The 19770-nt window shown below is 37.9% G+C and overlaps 2 protein-coding genes across 3 annotated transcripts in view; both read right to left on the bottom strand.

The window, feature by feature from the left end:
- LOC149141562 (U5 small nuclear ribonucleoprotein helicase) overlaps nt 1-19770 on the bottom strand; it is a 446214-nt gene that overhangs the window by 240211 nt on the left and 186233 nt on the right. The window lies entirely within an intron of this gene.
- LOC149141563 (uncharacterized) lies at nt 1099-1828 on the bottom strand. Its single transcript, XM_089447153.1, has 2 exons — nt 1417-1828; nt 1099-1301 (listed from the first exon to the last, which is right to left on the bottom strand). The coding sequence occupies exons 1-2, from the start codon at nt 1774-1776 to the stop codon at nt 1101-1103; spliced, it is 561 nt and encodes a 186-aa protein (XP_089303279.1). The 5' UTR covers nt 1777-1828; the 3' UTR covers nt 1099-1100.

Here is a 19770-nt window from a genome sequence, read left to right as displayed (position 1 = left end):
AAGCTTGTTAATCAAACTATTTAAAACAGGACTCTTCTACCTTCTTATCCTTCCCCCTTCCCTTTGTCCATTATCGCTCATTGTCCCACAGTCCTATTCTTTGAAGAAGTTGCCAACAAGTGCACATTTGCCTGTGTGTACAGGTATTTGCTAACAAGCAGATATTTGCAGTCATAAACAGGTAGACATCAAGAGCCCCAAATCAGTCAGTACGATGTATTGTCTTTAAGTGACTTCTACATGGTCTATGAATTCATTGTAATGTAATTACTTTATAATATTGTTGGTCATGAAACACTGAATCAATCCAAAAGTCCATCATCATGATGATGTCATTACGAAGTCCTAGCCAGTCGGGGAAACAGTTGTGCACCCAATGTGTTTGTGAGCTATAAGTAAACCTTTAAAGAGACCCTCTATTTTGAATTGCACTGTCACCATTAGTTGGTATGACTCTTTTGTGTTTCTATTATACATCCATCTCTGTTGATCATGAAATGAATAAGAGCATAATTATAGTATTTGTGAGATGATGAATGTTATTGGATAAGTGCTCTAGCATGCACCATATGCAATATGAACCAATGTTGTGAAAATCGTGATCGGGATTAAATCGTCGTGGGGAACAAATCGGAAAAAATCGGAATTATCGGAAAAAATCGGAAAACAAACATATATTTTTTTGCATTTATACTCAAAACGAACATCCCAAATATCAAATTAATTGTAGAAGACATTAAAACATGCATATTTTTGCATAAATCAAGATAGATATGGCATCCATGATTCCACTGTAGTTACTAGTATGTACAACAATCATCTATATTCTAGCTATTACAAACATACATCAAATTTTTAAGCATATTATAAAACATAAAACATTTAAGCATATTATAAAACATAAAACATAGAGCATATTATGATTTATCTAGCAAGTGAGCAACTGTCAACATTTGTCATGTCCAAAATTCAAATAATAATGTTTACAAAATATGTCACTTGGTCACCGCCAAGCCAAAAAGGTTCAAAATTCAAATTCACAAGTCTACAAGTCTAAGGAGTAATCTATGACAAAAAGTAGTAGATTGTGAATATATCTACTAATCTCTCCTCCTTCCACCACGAATAGAACGTGGTGGTGGGCCTCCACGTGGTGGCAATGAAGAAGATGGTGCCTGTGGAAGTCGTGGCACTGAAACTGATGAAGAAGAACCCCCTGCTGTTGGTGTTGAACCATGGAACCTAGGAACCAAGGGACCAGATGGGGGTGGGGGTGGCATATCAACACGGTCATCATCATCCTGGAATCGCTCAAAAAATTCATGCAAAAAAAAAAAACACTAGTTAACAAAAAAAATTAAAAACATGAATTAGATAAATGCTTTATAAGGGAAAATTGGAACACAATGGACATACCTGGATAAGAGCATCCTCTAATTGCTCTAATCGCAACACTCCATCCTCCAAATTGGGCTCCTCTGGATTCTTGTCCCAAATCAACAAGTCTTTATTAGACTTTGCATCTTCACAGTAATGGGACAACAATCGCAAGTTGTAATGAACATAAACCAAGCTCTCTGCCCAATCTAAATTCAACCTGTTCCTTTTAACACTGTGGATGAAAGAATAAGAGCTCCAACACCTCTCTGCAGAAGAAGTGTTTACCACTTGTGATAGCACCCGCAATGCCAAACTCTGTAGAAGTGGAGTACCCCCTCCATGCATGTTCCACCACTCAAGAGCAGAAAAAGTCTCTCGATCTTTAATTGCATGCATGCTCCCAAATGGACCAGTGTTGAGCGTATAGTTGCTCACCTGTCTCCGTACCAATGCATCCTCCTCCTCATCAGGGATTAATTTACTCAATGCAGCCATATATTTTTTGTGAACCTCTTGATCTTGGTGTGGTTTTCTCCTGCTTCCCCCCCAGGTGCTGGTGTTGAAAGCCATGATGGATGATAGTATTTAGGTGTCAAAACATATGCTAATGCATGCAATGGAACATTTAGCATTTCCCATCGGTTTTCCACCTCTACACGAATATAATTATACAAGGCGGTATCTCTAGGCTCAACAATGTCTTTAATCTGCCCCAACATGCTATCCATTTGCTCATACACCTCCCCAATTACTGGTCGATCTGAATCTGCAAACTTGATCATGTAATAAATTGGTTTGGTGAATTGCAAAACATATTTAACCTGTCCCCAAAAGTAACTGCCAAGAACAGTGTCCTTGATTGCATTAGCACCATCTATGTCAGTGTTAATTTCATCCCATGAATCAGCACACACCAGATTAGTTAAAAGCTTGTCTCACCTTCACTAGCCGCCTAAAGGTGAGGTAATAACTAGCAAATCTTGTCTTTGCAATTTTAAGCAACTGCAACTTGGAGTAAGTGCCATAGAAGTAGTTTACCCTTGTATGCCCTGTGATGAATTTAATGAGTTGCTTCCCTCTCCTGTAAACCTCAGCAATCCACAGACATTCTTTGTGTTTCACAATATCATGCATCAAAAGGTTCAATGTGTGAACCAGGCACCCAGACCAAAAGATGTGTGGATGAGTACGCTCAATAATTTTTCATGTTGCCTTACAATTTGCTGCATTATCTGTGATCACTTGAACCACATTATTCGGACCAACATCTTTGATTGATTTCAATAGGAGATCTGCAATGTTTTGTGCAGATGCAGTGATGGAGGAGGAGTCATGACATGCAATAAATACTGCACCACTAGAAGAAACACCAAGAACATTTATCAAATGTTGGTTTCTAATATTTTTCCACCCATCTGATACAATGGATACACCAGAATCTACCCACTCATTCGTAAAACGTGTCAAAGCTCTTTGAACCTTAGCTTTTTCTCTTTCTAATAACACTGTTCTAGCTTTCTCATAGTTGGGGGCCTTGTATCCTTTTGGGGCTTCATTGATTGCCTTTAACATTTCATGCCAATAGGGTGAGCGAAGCACATTGAATGGTACACCGCAAGCACAAAGAAAACGGACTATCTTTCCATCCACATCATCCCTCCCAGCAACATTAAGGAAATCCCCTATTGTTCTTCTACCTTCAGAGCTTGCAGAAGTACCATGAGGAGATGAGCAACTACCAAATTTAGAGGTTGCACTTGATTCAGAATGAGTTTTTTGTTTCTTGTTTTTTTGTTGTGCAGCCATCTCTATTTGGATGTATTTTCTTCTTTCTTCAATTGAAATGTTTGGGCAAATTTGTACCCCTACAGGACCCTTTTTTTCATCACTGTCCAGCACCCCACAAAGATGCCTCCTTAGACGGGTATATGAACCACAATATGGTTTTCCTCCATGACAACCATGAGGGCACACAAATTTGTAAGATCCACCACCCTTTCCCCCATCAAGTTTGGTCACATAGTTCCACAAGAGTGTTGATGTAGCTTTCCCATCTTGTGTTTCAGTGTCCCCTTCAGGTTCATCCCCTTCCTCTTCAAACCCTTCCTCCTCATCATACATTGGGTCATTCATATTGGGACCATCACCACTGTTCCCTTCTGTTTCTTCCCTTCTATTCCTATTCACCTTTGCCATCATTAAAACCAAGAGTGGAATGATACATAGAAGCCAAAAGAACACCATCTTGGAATATGGATATAGGTGGTGGACAACCTGTAAACAAAGGAGCAAGTAGAAACAATGGGAAAGAGTAGGAGAGGGAGGAGAAAAATACAAAAAAAAATGTCAAAAAAATAAGGGAGTTTGGGGTTTGAACTTACCTCTTTAGCTCTTGTAGATGAAGTCCTCCAAGCTCTTGCTCCAAGCTCCTCCTCCTTCTCCTAGCTCCTCCTTCTTCACTCCTCCAAGCTCTCCTCTCTTCTCCTCTCCTTTCCTCTCTTCTCTTCTCCTCTCCTCTCTTCTCTTCTCCTACTCTCATAAACTCAAAGTGAGAAAATGAGGAATGAATGGGGGCTTTATTCTTTTCATTCCTCACCTTAACCTCACTCTAACCTCACCCTAACCCACCCCCTTAATGCTAAGTTAACATAACTTAAAAAAAAAAAAAAAAAAATTAAAAAGTGTCTTTTTCCCTTGCGCGGGGCCTGCTTGCCCGAAGCGTACGGAAGCACCGCGCTTCTGAGGCCCGAAGCGCCGTACAAGCGCGCTTCGGAGGCATGGAAGCGGCGCTTCCGTCCAGCGCTTCAGAAATTCCAGGAAGCGGCGCTTCTGACGAAGCTTCCTAGGCACTTCTGTACGGGACGCGCTTCGGGGCTTGAAACCGAGGGGGTGCGCTTCGTGCAACACTGATCTAAACTATCTACAACATAAAATAAATACATTGACACATAAATATGATAAAAAAATGAAGCAGAAAACTTAAGATATATGCAGAAATTTATATATAAATATTTATTTAAAAAGGATGAATTACAGATGATGATTGTTTACAATGGGTTGCATGGCTTATATACCGCCATGGGCACCCTTTGGGAAAGGGCATGATCTTATGATCGTGCCCTTTCGTCTAATTAAAATTAAAATTAAATAATAAACCTAAGTTAACTAATTTTTTACATAACATTGCCTTCCTCTCGAAAGAATGCTTTGTCCTCAAAGCATAAATAACGACGGATGTTGTTGAAGAATGATTCATTCTCCCAAAAAGCGTCTTCTTCGGGTAAGTCCTTCCACTTGATCAGATATTCTAAGATGATCAAGGTCGCACATTTTAAAAGGTCTTGGATTAATCTCTCAAGTTCCGTTTTTTGGTGATGTGGATATCGGTATGGCTTGATGTTGACAGGGTCTGATCTTGCCTTGACTTCTATTATATGCTCAATTTCCCTATTAGGCGACATCTTCATAGGTAGGTCTTGAAATACTTTTTCATGCCTCCGAATCAGATCTTGTATCTCTGATGACTCTTCTCTGGTCATATTTGCAGATAACATTTCTAATTGGTGACATTGTATTGCATAAGCAGGTGCTCTTCTTTGACTCAGCTTCATCATCTGAGATGATGATACAACTTGATTTTCTGGTGCTTGGAATCCGTGTAGCTTGTACTTCTGACCTCCCCATTTGAATTTTATAAATTGTACTTGATGGTTGGCGGCATAAGTACCTAAAGTTCGTAACCATTGGATACCTAAGACTACATCTACTCCTCCTAACGGTATTGTGAAGAATGGAGACTCTAGATTAAAGTCTTGAATGTGCAAATTGACCTTATGGCATTTCCCTACCTTTTCAACCTTCTTACCATTAGCTACCATCACTTTCATGTTTTGTAAGGGAAATGAAAAGATATTGAGTCTCTTTGCCACGGTTGCATCTAAAAAATTGTGTGTGCTTCCAGAGTCGACGAGAACCACTACGTTGTTCTTCTTTATGTGTCCTTTTAACTTTAAAGTCTGAGGTTGTGATATACCTGTCATAGCTGATAATGACACTTGTGGAATATTTCCATCATCTAGTTCTGGTGAGAATTTTGGGGCGTCTTCTATGTCTTCTATGTCATAATCTTCACTGTTTGAATCATTGGTTGCTTCACAATTATATAGGTTCTTTGGTTCTTTTCCTTTAGCACATCTATGTTTGGGGTCCCATTTCTCACCACAACGTTTACATCTACCCTCTTTTACCCTTTGCATTTCCACATTAGATTTTTCATCTTCACGACGATGTGGTGGAACATATCTTGTATTATTTGAGTCCACATACTGGGGTATCCTTCGTCTTGCATAAGCTTTTTCCACTGTCGACCAAAATATTGGTTCGGATTTCTTTTCGGTTGTTTTTGCTTTTCGTCTTGCTACTTCTATAGATGTAATGTCATGCATCTCAAGTTCTGCTTGTAAATGGGTTTTGAGTCCCGAGATGTATGACTGAATTAGACGAGATTCTGAGAAACCCAGGTACTCGTGTTACTAAGGTCTCCCATTCTTGAGTGTATTCATCCACACTTCCTTTTTGTCGTAATTTAATGAGTTTTGAAAAGAATTCTTCTTCCTTTACACCTTGGAATCTTTTGAAGAATGCATCTTTAAATTTTCTCCAGCTAATGACGTGTGTTGTCTTTTTCCACCACATATACCAGTTATATGCTTCTCCTTCCATTTTCATGGATGCATGCCTGAGCTTTTCGTCATCGTCATTGATGTCATATATCTCAAAGTATTCTTCTGCTTTATTTATCCATGCAACATTGTTTTTTTCATTTCCATCGAATTTAGGCATCTCAACTTTTGCCCGTCGCTGGTATGTTGCCACTGGTTGAGCGAAAAAAGGGTGTTGATTGGTAAAGTTATCCCAGAGTTGCTTGTTTGTAAAGGCTGTGTTACTCGCTTCTTGGTGGGGTGTCGCTTATTTTTTTGGGGATTCAACTTTGTCATGAGAGTCTGTGGACTTAGTTGAATCTGACGAGATGTGTTCTTGATTCTCTTCACCTTCTTTTAGTAGTTGTTCAGGTGTACAATTCGACCTTTTACACAAACTTTTCAGCATTGTTAAGACCTCTCTGATCCCTGCTTCTGTCTGGACATGGTAATTTTCCATCATTATTTCTATTCGATTCGTCGTATCTTGAAGATTTTTTATTTTGTCTGCTTGCTCCCCAAGCTTGCTCTCGACTTCATTTAATCTTTTACTGACTTCGTCGTGGTTGTTATTTATCTTATGCTCTGCGTCAACCAATTTTTTCTAGAAATCCGCATTGTCATTGTCGACATTGAGCGGGTTTGCGGGGGCGTGTATTTATCTGCCAACTTAAGTTGGTTTTTTTTTTTTAATAATTAAATTAATTTAATTTAATAATTTAATTTAATTAATTAATTTTTTTTAAATAATTAAATTAAATTAATTTAATAATTTAATTTAATTAATTAATTTTTTTAATAATTAAATTAATTTAATTTAATAATTTATAATTAATTAATTTTTTTAAATAATTAAATTAATTTAATTTAATAATTTAATTTAATTAATTAATTTTTTTTAATTATATATTATAATAATTATAATTTATAATTATTAACCTTTTATATATATATATATATATATATATATATAAAATTAAAGTTATAAATTATATAACTTATAATTAAATTATATATATATTATATATAAATTTAAATATGATATACATATATTATAATTAAATCAAGCTATAATTATTTTTTTATATATATCATATACGTCTGGACAGTCATGTCTTTCTGTTCTGAAACTTTCGAAAACGTGTTATAACTATTTTATATATATATCATAAACGTATTATTTATGTTTTATATATATATATATATATATATATATATATATATCATAAATGTATTATTTATGTTACGGTTAGTCCGTTCCGTTGAACCATCACATTCGACCTTGACCGAGCGTATATCACCGCAGATGTAATCGAACAGCAGCAGCGGAACAACACCGGTTTGTATGGGCAGCGTAGTGAAAGCAGAATGCGATGGCGTGGAATGTGTATACAATGAGATGGAAGTCGACACGACAGAGAATAAGAAAACAACGGCAACAGAAGGAAACGGATGGCAGTGGATCAATGGAGTTCGAGGAACGAACTCGCTCTGATACCAGATGAAGCAGAAAACTTAAGATATATGCAGAAATTTACATATAAATATTTATTTAAAAAGGATGAATTACAGATGATGATTGTTTACAATGGGTTGCCTGGCTTATATACCGCCATGGGCACCCTTTGGGAAAGGGCATGATCTTATGATCGTGCCCTTTCGTTTAATTAAAATTAAAATTAAATAATAAACCTAAGTTAACTAATTTTTTACATAACAAAAAACTAATATATAAGATGTTTAATATCATTTCTAGCGCTAAAATCACACATAACATTGAATCATGTCCTGAATAGTAAGTCCTGACTCCTGAGTCCCAACTCAGCCTCAAAATATCAACAAAAAATATGATAATGTATTTCATCATGTCATAATGTCATATACAATAAAATGAAAGTCTAATCCTATTGATTTCCTCTACCCCTCTTGCGAGAAAATGCCACAGCTTTCCCTTTCCCTCTAGATGTAGATGCTGGTGCCTGTGCTGGTGGAGATGGCAGTGGAGTCTGATGTGCTCTAGAAGCCGAAGAATTAGAACTAGGAGCTATAGGAGGTAGACCACATCCTCTACTGGTGGCAGAGGTAGCCCGGGTAGGTGGTGTCACCGGGAAACATTACAATCTCCCAATCCTGAAATCCTAAAAAACTGACAAGTCTGCTGGATTTTAAATGAAATCTAAAATTCTACTTTCTCCATATGAAATCCAATGAGGCTGGAACCACTCTCAAACATCCTGAGTCATTACATGGTAATGTTAAAAATTTAAGTAAAATGATGAAAATGAAGATTAAGGAGAATGTCACTTGACATTCTCCTTAATCTTCATTTTCATCATTTTACTTTAAGAATTTAACATTACCATGAATAGCATATCCATACTAGGGCCTAGACTTGATCATTAAACTGCCCCACTCAAAAATGATTTGTTTCTTTCAAAAAAAATTGCATGAAAAAACCCAAAAAAAGTTATAAAACTATGTTGTCCCGACCCCCGGCGATTTTTTAAGTTTTTATCGCGATTTTTTCATTTTTATCGCGATTTTTTCAATAAAAATCGGCAAAAAAAAAATCTGGCAATTTTTTCGTTTAATTATCGTGATTTTATCGGCAGAGGGAAAAAATCACGATTTTTTCATTTTATCGCGATTTTCACAACACTGATATGAACAATTCATCATGCCAAAATAAAGCACCAAATAACTCTGCTGCCACAAGGAGACCGCCATTCTTCACAAAGGAAGCAAAATCTGCTATAATGCAGAAGAGTCAGCATGCAGAAATGCCAACAAACAATGGAAGAAGCCTATCTGTAGGATCTGAACAAGGAACTTTGAAGGCAACCAATCACAAATCTGGATGGTGACAACCTAACCAAGAAACAGCCTCATCTCTTGAGGTGAATGACGAGTGTTTAGAAAAATATTTTTGATCCCTAGAAAAAGAGTTATATTGCGCCTTGAACGTTGGGCAAAAGTGTTCTTCATTAGATGACCCTATAGATGTAGATGGAAAAGAAAACATAGTGTGTTCCTTAAAACAAAGAGAGGTAGAAGAACCATAACTAATGCTTGACGTAATGGCCAAGAAACTTCCTCAATCAGGTGCACAATACACGAACCGTGCTTTCAAGCCACAACCAATGCATTTCATCTAGTAGAGTATATTAGAACCAGAACCAAGAGTGGGTCACTCAAAATTGCCCAACACATCAAATTTTATATAATCCCTTGAATAAAAATATATGGAGGAAGACAAACACGCAACACTGCCTCACTAAAGAAAACAATCTATAGGATTAGAATATGATTGAAGTGATATGATTTCAAAGCCAGATCTCTTGATTTCAATCTACAAGAGTTTGCTCCAAAATGGCAATCATTGCTTGCAAAGTTTTGACAAATGTGTTATTATCAGACATTGTGATAAGACCCAGGAATTTTGAGCTTTCAAAGCTCAATTCTCTTGAATAAATGTTGAAATGTAACTGAAGAGAACATAGTTCATTCAAAAACATGTCATTTATGGCTTGTGAGATATTATTTGCTTCATTAAGACTATTACATCGATTCAAGAAGCCAAAAGCACAGTTTACAAAATATATGTAGTAAGAACTTTAAGCCAAAGAACACTTTCGAGGCCAAAAATACAAACTATCAGGAATCTGTTTATGTGGCAGTGGTGTGGCAATATGTGGTTATGCCATTAAGAAGTGACGTGGAATACGTGCCATGTGTCACTACAGCAACTTGCCACTGGCGGGTCTGTTTAATGACATGGCTTAGCTAAGGAGATGCCACATGGTGTAAACCAAAGCCCTTCAAGCAAAATATTTAACATGCTCTCCTAGCCAAATGAGCAAACAAAATTTTCTTGTAAAAAAATCCTTTTTCTATCATTTTGAATAACTGAATTTCAAACCAGCGTAATTTAAATGAAGAGTTCACATCTGCTGGAGAAAATCCTTAATATCTGAGTCAAATAAATACTAATTTTGGTAAACCAATGGTCAAACTTAGCTAATTACACCACTTCACATGCATCTATACCATCAGATTAGACCAAATATGCACTAATATGTACAGATCTGAAGCACACCATCTTGACTAAAAATCTAGCAAGTCTTGTGAGGGGATCTCACAAGGCAACAACTAGACCAAGGGACAACAATGAGGTGTGACCCACTATCACCACAGCCACTACCTCCTGCTCTTTTGTAGACTTTCACCACTAGGAAGGCTTCCCTTTAGTTAGGTCATCTAAAGGATATACTAAGTTCAAGGAGTATGGTAACAAGATAGACTTATAGAGGATAACTCTTTCTAAAAACAAGGCTTGGCAAGAATGATAGGGCAATTCGCATCCTCGAATAAGGCTATTTAGGGTGCAAATGATATAGGGCTTGAGAAATAGCAAGCTAAAAGGGCACACCTAGGATAACAATGCCAAGAAAAGGCTTCCAAGCAATGACTCTTCAAGAAGCCCCATCTTGAAGCCTAGGGCAAACCAGGGCTTTTCTAGGGCAAGATTTACCTAGCGCAAAAGAATTTAGCTTTGAAATGGATGGATTAGCCACTAAAAGGGGTTGATTTTGAGGCAACCAACACTCCCTTCAATGTTGAATCCTTCCACAAGCCAACAAATTCAACCCCGGTCAAATTGTTTGCCCTAGCCATAGCTAGTGGCTTATCCTTAAAGTGTCGAAAATCAGATGTAGAGAGAGAAGATAAAATTTAAGTGAAGTATTATAGATGATCAACAAAGCGATGAAGTTCAGTGCCTAATCCTTGGGATGATGGAGTCTATGGGAGTGTTAAATATGCTAAATCTTGGTAAGGAGTAAGGGAATAATGAAACCCTATGTTTCAAAACCCTAGCTATCACTTTTGTGAGGGAGCAAAATCAATTGGGAGAGCTAGTTTAAAGATTCACAAATGGGATTTCCATTCACATTCTATAGGTGAGTAATGCATACAATGCTATCATCTAGATTCCATACAATGATTTTCAACAAAAACTAGCACAATATAAACCCTAGATAATCAACCATTCCATACATTAGACAGAGAGAAAAAGATTTATCAAATCCATGGTGCACTTACAAGATAGAATGCATCAACAAGCCTTTATTGCTCCAAAACAACATCTCCAAGACCAAAGAAATAGCTCCAAATAACAAGAATACACCAGTCACATCTCCACAAGAAAACCAGAAAGCCAAAAATCTCCAAGAGGGCCGAAATAAGTCACAAGCGATGATGATCCAATACAATGAGCCTATGCTCTATTTCTATGAAGATCAGGACTAATCATTATCCTAACAAAGCCCCTAAAACAAGTATGATGCTAAAATGTCCTTAGGTCACATACCAGTGCACTAGCTTTATTAAAATGCCCTAATTTGCCCACATGTGTGAGTTGTAAGCTCTCTCATGCTGACGTCATAAACAATAATCCCTCCAAATGCCATGTCCAAGGGTGAAGAAGTATCCAACAAGGTGTAATGTTGAATAGTGTTGTCATTGATGCCAACATCGATCTTTGAATGCTCTTAATATATGTCATAGATTGCATCAGTTGGGAGCTCCAATGGACAAGTCCCAGAAGATAGCTAGGCCCTGTAGTGTACCCCACATTTGATGAAGATTTTGGCTAAGCAGATCAATAAAATTGCAAGTGAAACTATCATAAGATGATGGTCCTCGTCATGTCGATTCCAACGGCGAGTAGCTCGTCGTGAGGCTCCTCGCAGCTTGAGAGATATGCCCAATCAAAGTTGGTGCCCCCTTCATGTGGTCAAAGTCCCCAAAAGCTAGATGATGTGGCAAGATTGTTTTTGGCCAAAATTCACAAAGTATGGGCTTGAAATTTCAAGGATATGTAGACCTCGGGAGCGACCCCGAGAGCGAAATTGAAGGACTCTATAGAGCCAATGGAAGATCTCTACAAGCAATGGTCCATGACATCAATCACCATAGTTAGTTATGGCACCAAAGGCTAGCACGTCTGCATTATGAAGCCTTGCCTAAAGTAAAGAAGTTAGTTTCCAAGATGCCTGATGTTCAAGTTGTTGAAATATATTGTAGCCTCGATTGGCATTTTTCATTGAATACACAGAAGAAATTAATTATTGGTCACCTCAAGTCGACTCAAACAAACCCTACAAGTCAGCCCCATTAGGGCTAATTAGCCCTCACGTGATGCCTATTAATAAGAGGTTGTTGACATTCATTTAGTTCATTATAAAAAGCACAAGCAATACGGTCTACAATCACAACTAATTCGACCTTCCATTTCAGAACATATCCACACATGCGAAGAGGAGTATAAGGATTCTTTTGACTGTGGTTTGCATCATCTTCATGAGCTCGTTGATACAATAACTTGGGATCATCTCTACCTTTGATTTGTTAACACTTTTGTGGCCAAAAATTGCAGAATAGCTTGCTCCCTTTTATGTGACATATTCCTGAAGTTGGACGAGGGTTTTTGGGCCTATACCTTGGACAGTTTGTTGGTAATCACTACGGAAACTTTGGCCTCCTCCTATTACACTGACTTCAGACCTATGTTTCGGCCTCCTTATGCAGACATTATTTGTTGCAAAAAGTGGAATTTATGAGCAAGATTTTGATTGGGTATTGCATTGTTGATTATCTTGGATTTGTTGGAACATTTTGATGTACTTTGATCGACAGACTCTCTCTCTCATAAGGAAAGAATTTTTGGTTTTTCTCTATGTGGGTTTTTCCCTGCCTATAAGCCTAATCCTCGTGTCATTTGTCTCTTGCTTATTGTCTATTATTCATTTTCTACTATCATCTCTATTTACTTCTCTTGTTAAAGAATTTAATAGTTGAAGTTCTTCATGTATAGCTACTTACTGATTAAAGCATAAAGAAGGAATTGTTTGTATCAATATAAGTGGTTATCAAATTGTGAAAAATTATTCTAGTCTTTGCATCACTAGAATTTCAACCTGGAATCAGAGCTTTTGGTGAAGAAAAAAAGCAGAGAGATCATTCTAAAGTTTTCAAAAGTTTTTAAGCCTAGTCATTTGAAAGCATCTTGAAGAGCATTTGAAAAGTTTTCAAGATTTGTCCTCTATTGTAATCAACATCATGAATTCCTCCTTAATGAACATTGAAAGCAAGCTTGTAGGAGCCACTATCTACAGGGCTTGGAAGGCAAGGGTTGAGATCATTCTTGAAAGGAACAAAGCCTTGGAAATTGTCACATGTAAAGTCATTAAACCATTTGATCAAGCAAGAAAGGAGAAGTATCATGAAGATGATATTTTGGCAAGAAGTATTTTGTTGGATTCTGTTAGGGATCATTTGATTCCCTATATTGTTGAACATAAGTTTTCTAAGGCTATGTACAAAGTTATTATTGGATTGTATACTATCAATAATGTGAATCAATCCATTAATCTAAGAGGTCAACTTCGTAATATCAAAATGACAAAGAGTGACACGGTGGCATCATATTTTGTCAAGATATCTCAAATTAAAGACCAAAGCCATTGATGAAGAAGTATCTGATAAGGAATTGGTAGTTGTTGCTTTGGGTGGTCTCCCTAGATCTTGGGACTCCTTTGCATCAGGTATTAGCACAAGAAAAAAAATGCTCTGACCTTTGACAAGTTATGGGCAGCATGCACTCAAGAAGAGTCAAGACTCTTTTCTAGAGGAGAAATTGAAGATCAAAGTACGAGTTGTAACAATGATGGTCGAATAGTGGCTTCATTGCAGACTTGGGGTCATCGTAGTGGCATGATTTAATACATGGCTTTGTAGCCCGTATTCATTACAGTAACTTAGTATGCAGTAACTTAGTATGATCTCTAAAGCTCATGTCAAAATTGTTTTATGAGATCAAGACGGTGTGGAGCATGTCCTTGAAGACCAGTCCCTACAAAAAGACATAAGCTAAAGTAAAGGCAAAGAGGTATGTACAATTTTGTTTTTAAGTTAGGGTTTTGTATCTTACTTTGCTTGATAAGAATCTAGGGCTTGTAGATCCTATTTTTATTTTAAAGGATTTTGGTGTCCAAGGTTCATAAACCCTTGATGGGACTTGGATTGGAAAACCCTAGAATAGTGAAAACCCTAACCCTAATTGATTGCTCCCTCTCAAGAAACCCTAGATCTTGAAAAATAACATCTAGGGTTTGCAAGATCTAGATTTTGAAAGGATAGTCTAGGGAATATGGTAAAACCCTAGTAAGGGTTGTGTTGGACACCTAATCCTAAAGGGTTAGTGTGGAAGCCGAAAAGACTAAGCAGTCCAAGAGACCTTGGGATCTGAAACCCAAGAGTCACAACATTGTATTATAAATGTACATCTCTTGTTAATAAAAAATGCATCACATGATTTATCTTTCATATCTATTCTTTGCTATCCATGTGTGTTTAACATGGTATCAGAGCAGCTTGTTTTTCTGTGGCCTGTCCTGCACCTCTGCACATAATTCTGTGTCTGAGCTGCTCATACCTGAGCGCTGCCCTGACATATTCATTTGAATGTGCTCTGACTCCAAAACCGTTTCATATCCTCTGCACTCCCTGGGCTGTGCATATTCCTCTCCTGACATGCTGCCTCTGCCTCTGCCATATAACGCATCTGTCCAAGCCGTTATGAGACCTGCGTTCTCTGTCCATATACGCACCATTTAAAAGCGCTGCACCACTTGGGATTTATCATTATTCCCTGACAAAACTATGTTTAATGATACGCTGCTCAATTTTCATTGTCTCAGAGGCCCCTGCGCTTCAAAGGGTTTGGTCTCTACATTCATAGCTGTGGCCGAAGGTCTCGAAGAACAGTATAGCAAAGCCAAAGGCAAAGGCATTCATTGCATGCTGTAGGGTTATTATGGTGTACTTTGCTTCTCAGGCTTTCCAGCACAAGAGGAAGAAGAAAGCACGCAATTACTGGTAAAATCCGCTGCTTATGCCTAGAGCTTTTCTTGTTTTTGGATGCAAGATTACGAATGCGCGGTGTTTTGTTTTGAATCTCTTCCGTAAAGTAACAGCCTTTTAGGAGTTTTTTTGGGGTTTGTTCCCAGCACAGACGCTGGCTTTTCTCGTGGTTTGAACCGTTCCGCTTGGGGAAGGTTTTGTGTTTGAGGAAAGTTTCAATCTTTGAAGCTTGGAAAGTAGTATTTTTCTGAAAATTTTGTGGAGTTGAGCCGTTATTGAACGGTTTTTCGAGGTGTGAAGTTCTTGAGGAGATATATTGCAGTTCATCGTGGTGGAAGAAAGAGGTCCAGTGAAAATCTCGTCTGCTGAGTGGCTTCTTTACGAGAAATTGAGTCTCGGTTGTTTATTTTGAGTGAAATTTGTGTTTGCAAAGCTTTTGAGCTACCCGAAGCTGATAATTCTCGGCATTTAAGCTTTTCCTTTAAATTTCGAGCTCAAATCCGTGATTTTTAGGGATCTCTGTTTTGACGAGTACTTGTGAAGATTTTCTGCAATTCTGGTTGCAGTTGGATTGTTAGAAGCAAGGTCATCGAAGTCTTGTTGTTCAGGCCGTTCTTTAAAGCAATTTAAAATTTTCACTAATTATTTTGAGGAACCTTTGCAGTCCCTTAAATTTCTTGCCTGCAATATGGATTGCGGAGATATGGACACGCTGAAGGCTGAGAAGATGATGGCCGTTTGTGGTGACTTATCAAAAGGAGGTCATGAGTTCGATAAGACCGCATGAAAAGGAGAAACGAGAAGCCGTATTGCTCATTCCATTGCCGCTGTTCGAGAATACTTCGAGCATCTGAAGAGACACCAGAACGTTAATGCGAGAATGCCTCTGTCCGCCTGCTTTGGAACGGTGGTTTGAAAAGTCGTTTGGAAGGCTCTTCCCTTTTTGTGGCTTGGCTGTAAATTAGAGCACTGGGCTGAGGATGAGTTGAGCGAGTTTTGATATGCGTTTTTAATGAATTGATGCTATGATGATTCGGTGCAGCGTTTTCATGTGATATATATATGCGCTCTGTTATATGCTCAACATATATGCGCTCTGTTATATGCTCAACATAGATGCGCTCATTAATTTCTGTGTTAACCTGGCTGTGAATTTGTTCTAAATTTCTCATCGAAATTAGTTTAGTATTTGGTATGTGTGTTCAACAATGTCTGAAACCTGGCACCTAATACTATGTGTCCGCTCCATCCGTGATCGTTTCATCTGAGGGTTATCTCTGGTTGGCATGTAACTGTCTCTGGCTATCTCAACATAGAACTGTCTCTCCTATTTTTGCCCTGTGTATATAGGAAATATCAACATAATGAGCGTATTATAACTAAAGCTACTTTTTAGTTGGAAGATTGATGGTGGACTTGCTAATGCCTAAGAAGAGATATTAATGGATATCTATAGATCAAAATCTCTGAAAGAGAATACCTAAAGGTGTTCATGTGCACTAAAGCATTTATCAAGAATCGAACTCTCATCATCATCGGTGCCTCTGTTGCATTATTCATTCTGTTCATTCTGTTCATGATTATGCCCTTGCTTCGCTGTGACAGATGTAAATTTATCTATTGATGAAGTTGCCTCTATAACTCGTATGAATCCAGAGAGGGAGACGTTTCATTTGAAATGATCATAAAAAGAAGCAGCATCACCGTGCCCCTTGGTATTATTGTTAAAAGGTGGAGACAGTAATCCCTCATCTCCATCACATAAAGCTGATTGACTCGACATTGTCTTGATGTTACAAAATTCTGATAGAAGGTGCTCTCAACGCTCTCTCAAATGAATCGATTCTCATTTTTTCCCAAAAGTTTTCTATATTTGAAGAAGTGAATTCAAATGCTCCTGCTAAACATAGCATGCACAGTACAGTAGAGAAGACCTTTTATATTGAGCCTGCATAACAGCTATTTGCAGAGAATCATTTGTTATCATGCAAATCTGGTATCTCAAATATTGAAGTGGACTATTGTTTTCTTTGAAGAAAGTGGCAAGATCAGAGGATACTGATTTGTACCCCAGTCAAGGCATATGAACATTCAAGTCCTGTCCATGACAGTGTTATAATTGTTGTTAGCCATCATTTCTGATTCAAAAGGGAAGGATTATTTGAAGGATCCAAGTAAGTTTGCAGTTGTTGTTGCCCCAGTTGTGGAACTGTATTTAAAACTCATTATAGTTTATGTTCCTTGATTCATTTGCTGCACATCTACAAAGGATTTTTCTGTGTCTTTGTACTGTGAGTGGGTGTTATTTTTACTCATTGGGTCATAGTTGTAATCAGTTTTTTAAAGGGGTGTAATTTTGACAATGGAGAATATGCCTCGAATTACTGAAATATTAGAGTTCTTAAAAACTCTCATACATTCCTCAGATCATGATACAGTGAGAATAAGCAAAGCTTCTCTGGTTGATATTAGAACCTGTTTGTATAATGTACAAGAGAATATTGAGTTTTTGCAGCTTGAAACAAAGCTACAGCAGGAAGAATTACAGCAGTGGAGTCATCATTCTGAACCTGTTTCTGTTCAGAAGATTGAAACAGACTCCCATAAACAGCAAGACAATAATATTACAGTTCATTCAGATCCAGTGCCCAATAAAGTAGCAGTTGTACATGCAGATGCAGAAACTCAGTCTGCACTTCCCAAGCCCATCATCAGACCTTGGGAACAGCTTGTCCACAACAAGCACAAAACTGGTCTTGGTTATGACAAGGACTTGTCCTTTCATATTCCAGACTATGCCAAGCCCATTCAGTTTCAGAGTGCTGGATTCATTTATGACAGTTCACCTGCTCCTTATGACAGTTCAGTTTCAGCTGTTCCAGATTCTACTCCTCTTCCACCGCAGCAACAACAACAACAGATTGTAAAATGCCAACACTGTGACCGAGTTGGCCATTTGAAAGATCACTGTTTTGATCTTCATCCATGTAAGCAATGTCATAAAACCAGCCATTCTTCACACAGATGCTTCAGAAATAAACATCCTGCAAGAACAAAGATTCATCTTGGATGGATCGCTTCTTCGCAATGGGCATCAACAGCCAAGAAGATATTCCAAACACATGTCAGAACTTGTTCCAGAATATTGAACAGTCTTGCAGTTGAGTTTTCTCCATCTTCTCACCTTGTATCTGACAGGGGGGGAAATGATGGTCATCTACAAGCTTCAAAGTCACATCAAGCGAGCCTGAGCCACAACCTGCCACACCAGTTTCAGAGTTGCAGCCAGAGACAAAGATGCCCGTGAACACAGATTGAGAACACTTCCTCTAGCAAAAGACTCCAGCTTCTTGCCAGTTTTGGAAGAGTTCCAGAGTTGTTGGTCATCCTTAAACCATCACAGATTGAGAACACTTCCTCTAGCAGAAGACTCCAGCTTCTTGCCAGTTTTGGAAGAGTTCCAGGAATTGCATTAAGCATTCCAGAGTTGTTGGTCATCCTTAAACCATCACAGATTGAGAACACTTCCTCTAGCAGAAAACTTCAGTTTCTTGCCAGTTTTGGAAGAGTTCTGGGAACTGCACTAAGCGTTCCAGTGTTGGTGGTCATCCTTAAACCACCGCCTTTTTTACCAACATTTCATAGAGCACATTCAGCCTAGTGCTGCCATGCATTTTTTGCACATTTTGTATTACAGCTCTCTTCTTGGACTCATACATAACCCTTCGGATTAAGGGGGGGAATGTTGGACACCTAATCCTAAAGGGTTAGTGTGGAAGCCGAAAAGACTAAGTAGTCCAAGAGACCTTGGGATCTGAAACCCAAGAGTCACAACATTGTATTATAAATGTACATCTCTTGTTAATAAAAAATGCATCACATGATTTATCTTTCATATCTATTCTTTGCTATCCATGTGTGTTTAACAGGTTGGAGTAGTAATGATACCTAGGGCTTGAAATTCAAATCCCTAGGGCTAGATTTCTCTACTTAAACACAAAAGCCTATAAAGATAGGCCATGGGATATCTAGGGTTTGTACCTAAAACCCTAGAAGCACACTTTTGAGAAATCATGAAAACCCTAAATTGTCAAAATTGACATCATGCTCTTGTTTTTGTATATTTTGCTTGGTTGTACTTGTCAATGAAAATTGCATATTCACTATCAAGGAAGCAAGATGATGATGAGCATGATGGAAAGAGGAAATGAATAACTAGACTCAAGAGGACGAAGATTAAGAGGGAGCTTAAAAAGGATGTCGGCTTGTTGGTAATGTGAACTCATGATGTGGACTCATTGTTGATGATAAGGATGATGAAAACTCATTGATGATAAAATCGATGATGTGGATTCATGATGATGATGAGAACTCCTTGATGATAGCATGGACTCGATGACATGGACCTATTGATGATATGGATTCATGGATGACATGGATTCGTTGATGGCATAGACTCATTGATGATAAATTGGACTAGACTCCTTGATAATATGAACTCGTTGATTACATGGACTCGTTGATAATGTGGACTCCTTGATGATGATGATGATGATGATGTAGAATCAATGATGATGGAGATATGGACTCGATGATAATGTAGACACCTTGATGATGATGATGATAATTTGATAATTATGAAAACTCCTTGATGATGATAATGATTCAATGACGATGTAGACGACTTGATGATGATGAAGATATGGACTCAATGATAATGTAGACTCGTTGGTGATGATGATGTAAACTCCTTGATGATTATGATGAT

The sequence above is a fragment of the Pinus tabuliformis genome, chromosome X (genome assembly GCF_031772625.1).
Source record: "Pinus tabuliformis cultivar Carrire ecotype Pingquan chromosome X, CPIR1, whole genome shotgun sequence".
NCBI lineage: Eukaryota > Viridiplantae > Streptophyta > Pinopsida > Pinales > Pinaceae > Pinus > Pinus tabuliformis.
Note: the sequence above shows the minus strand (reverse complement) of the source record. Positions and strands in the feature narration are given on the sequence as shown.

What these genes read in the sequence shown, in the direction of transcription:
- LOC149141563 (XM_089447153.1), bottom strand. Translation starts at nt 1,776, where the DNA reads ATGCATGCAATTAAAGATCGAGAGACTTTTTCTGCTCTTGAGTGGTGG. An exon ending in TAGAGGATGCTCTTATCCAG is followed by an intron (nt 1,302 to 1,416) that starts GTATGTCCATTG and finishes GAGCGATTCCAG; the next exon opens with GATGATGATGACCGTGTTGA.